The 2500-nt window shown below is 43.2% G+C and overlaps 1 protein-coding gene across 1 annotated transcript in view; it reads left to right on the forward strand.

Moving 5' to 3' along the window:
- Positions 1 to 2500, forward strand: part of LOC307271047 (band 4.1-like protein 3) — a gene marked incomplete at both ends in the record, with an annotated part of 27413 nt that overhangs the window by 5383 nt on the left and 19530 nt on the right. Inside the window, one exon of the mRNA XM_080054924.1 lies at positions 2314 to 2401. Coding sequence (XP_079911050.1) covers positions 2314 to 2401 — 88 coding nt within the window. The remainder of the gene's footprint in view (positions 1 to 2313; positions 2402 to 2500) is intronic.

Below are 2500 nucleotides of genomic sequence, written 5' to 3' on the forward strand. Positions count from 1 at the left end.
ATTCACTCAGTACAGACAGGTAGTGGATCATGAGGAGATATTCACACAGTACAGACAGGTAGTGGATCATGAGGAGATATTCACACAGTACAGACAGGTAGTGGATCATGAGGAGATATTCACACAGTACAGACAGGTAGCGGATCATGAGGAGATATTCACACAGTACAGACAGGTAGTGGATCATGAGGAGATATTCACACAGTACAGACAGGTAGTGGATCATGAGGAGATATTCACACAGTACAGACAGGTAGTGGATCATGAGGAGATATTCACACAGTACAGACAGGTAGTGGATCATGAGGAGATATTCACACAGTACAGACAGGTAGTGGATCATGAGGAGATATTCACACAGTACAGACAGGTAGCGGATCATGAGGAGATATTCACACAGTACAGACAGGTAGTGGATCATGAGGAGATATTCACACAGTACAGACAGGTAGTGGATCATGAGGAGATATTCACTCAGTACAGACAGGTAGTGGATCATGAGGAGATATTCACAGTACAGACAGGTAGTGGATCATGAGGAGATATTCACACAGTACAGACAGGTAGTGGATCATGAGGAGATATTCACACAGTACAGACAGGTAGTGGATCATGAGGAGATATTCACTCAGTACAGACAGGTAGTGGATCATGAGGAGATATTCACACAGTACAGACAGGTAGTGGATCATGAGGAGATATTCACACAGTACAGACAGGTAGTGGATCATGAGGAGATATTCACACAGTACAGACAGGTAGTGGATCATGAGGAGATATTCACACAGTACAGACAGGTAGTGGATCATGAGGAGATATTCACACAGTACAGACAGGTAGTGGATCATGAGGAGATATTCACACAGTACAGACAGGTAGTGGATCATGAGGAGATATTCACAGTACAGACAGGTAGTGGATCATGAGGAGACATTCACACAGTACAGACAGGTAGTGGATCATGAGGAGATATTCACACAGTACAGACAGGTAGTGGATCATGAGGAGATATTCACACAGTACAGACAGGTAGTGGATCATGAGGAGATATTCACACAGTACAGACAGGTAGTGGATCATGAGGAGATATTCACACAGTACAGACAGGTAGTGGATCATGAGGAGATATTCACACAGTACAGACAGGTAGTGGATCATGAGGAGATATTCACACAGTACAGACAGGTAGTGGATCATGAGGAGATATTCACACAGTACAGACAGGTAGTGGATCATGAGGAGATATTCACACAGTACAGACAGGTAGTGGATCATGAGGAGATATTCACACAGTACAGACAGGTAGTGGATCATGAGGAGATATTCACAGTACAGACAGGTAGTGGATCATGAGGAGACATTCACACAGTACAGACAGGTAGTGGATCATGAGGAGATATTCACACAGTACAGACAGGTAGTGGATCATGAGGAGATATTCACACAGTACAGACAGGTAGTGGATCATGAGGAGATATTCACACAGTACAGACAGGTAGTGGATCATGAGGAGATATTCACACAGTACAGACAGGTAGTGGATCATGAGGAGATATTCACACAGTACAGACAGGTAGTGGATCATGAGGAGATATTCACACAGTACAGACAGGTAGTGGATCATGAGGAGATATTCACACAGTACAGACAGGTAGTGGATCATGAGGAGATATTCACACAGTACAGACAGGTAGTGGATCATGAGGAGATATTCACACAGTACAGACAGGTAGTGGATCATGAGGAGATATTCACAGTACAGACAGGTAGTGGATCATGAGGAGACATTCACACAGTACAGACAGGTAGTGGATCATGAGGAGATATTCACACAGTACAGACAGGTAGTGGATCATGAGGAGATATTCACACAGTACAGACAGGTAGTGGATCATGAGGAGATATTCACACAGTACAGACAGGTAGTGGATCATGAGGAGATATTCACACAGTACAGACAGGTAGTGGATCATGAGGAGATATTCACACAGTACAGACAGGTAGTGGATCATGAGGAGATATTCACACAGTACAGACAGGTAGTGGATCATGAGGAGATATTCACACAGTACAGACAGGTAGTGGATCATGAGGAGATATTCACTGATTTTGACAACAAGCGTTCTCCAGAATCACTGACTGCACCTTTAGATATAAATACACAATGTCATCATTAATGTAAACAGAGGATCATCTTATTAACAGTCTGTCTGTCTGTCTGTCTGTCTGTCTGTCTGTCTGTCTGTCTGTCTGTCTGTCTACCTGTCTGTCTGTCTGTCTGTCTGTCTGTCTGTCTGTCTGTCTGTCTCTCAGAGGGATGACTCCTGCTGAGGCTGAAATGCATTTCCTGGAAAACGTCAAGAAACTTTCCATGTACGGCGTCGACCTGCATCACGCGCGGGTAAAAACATTATATATATTATCTATCCATCTATCTATCTATCTATCTATCTATCTATCTATCTATCTATCTATCTATCTATCTATCTATCTATCTATC

The sequence above is a fragment of the Ammodytes marinus genome (genome assembly GCF_949987685.1).
Source record: "Ammodytes marinus genome assembly, contig: scaffold_40, whole genome shotgun sequence".
Lineage (NCBI taxonomy): Eukaryota > Metazoa > Chordata > Actinopteri > Uranoscopiformes > Ammodytidae > Ammodytes > Ammodytes marinus.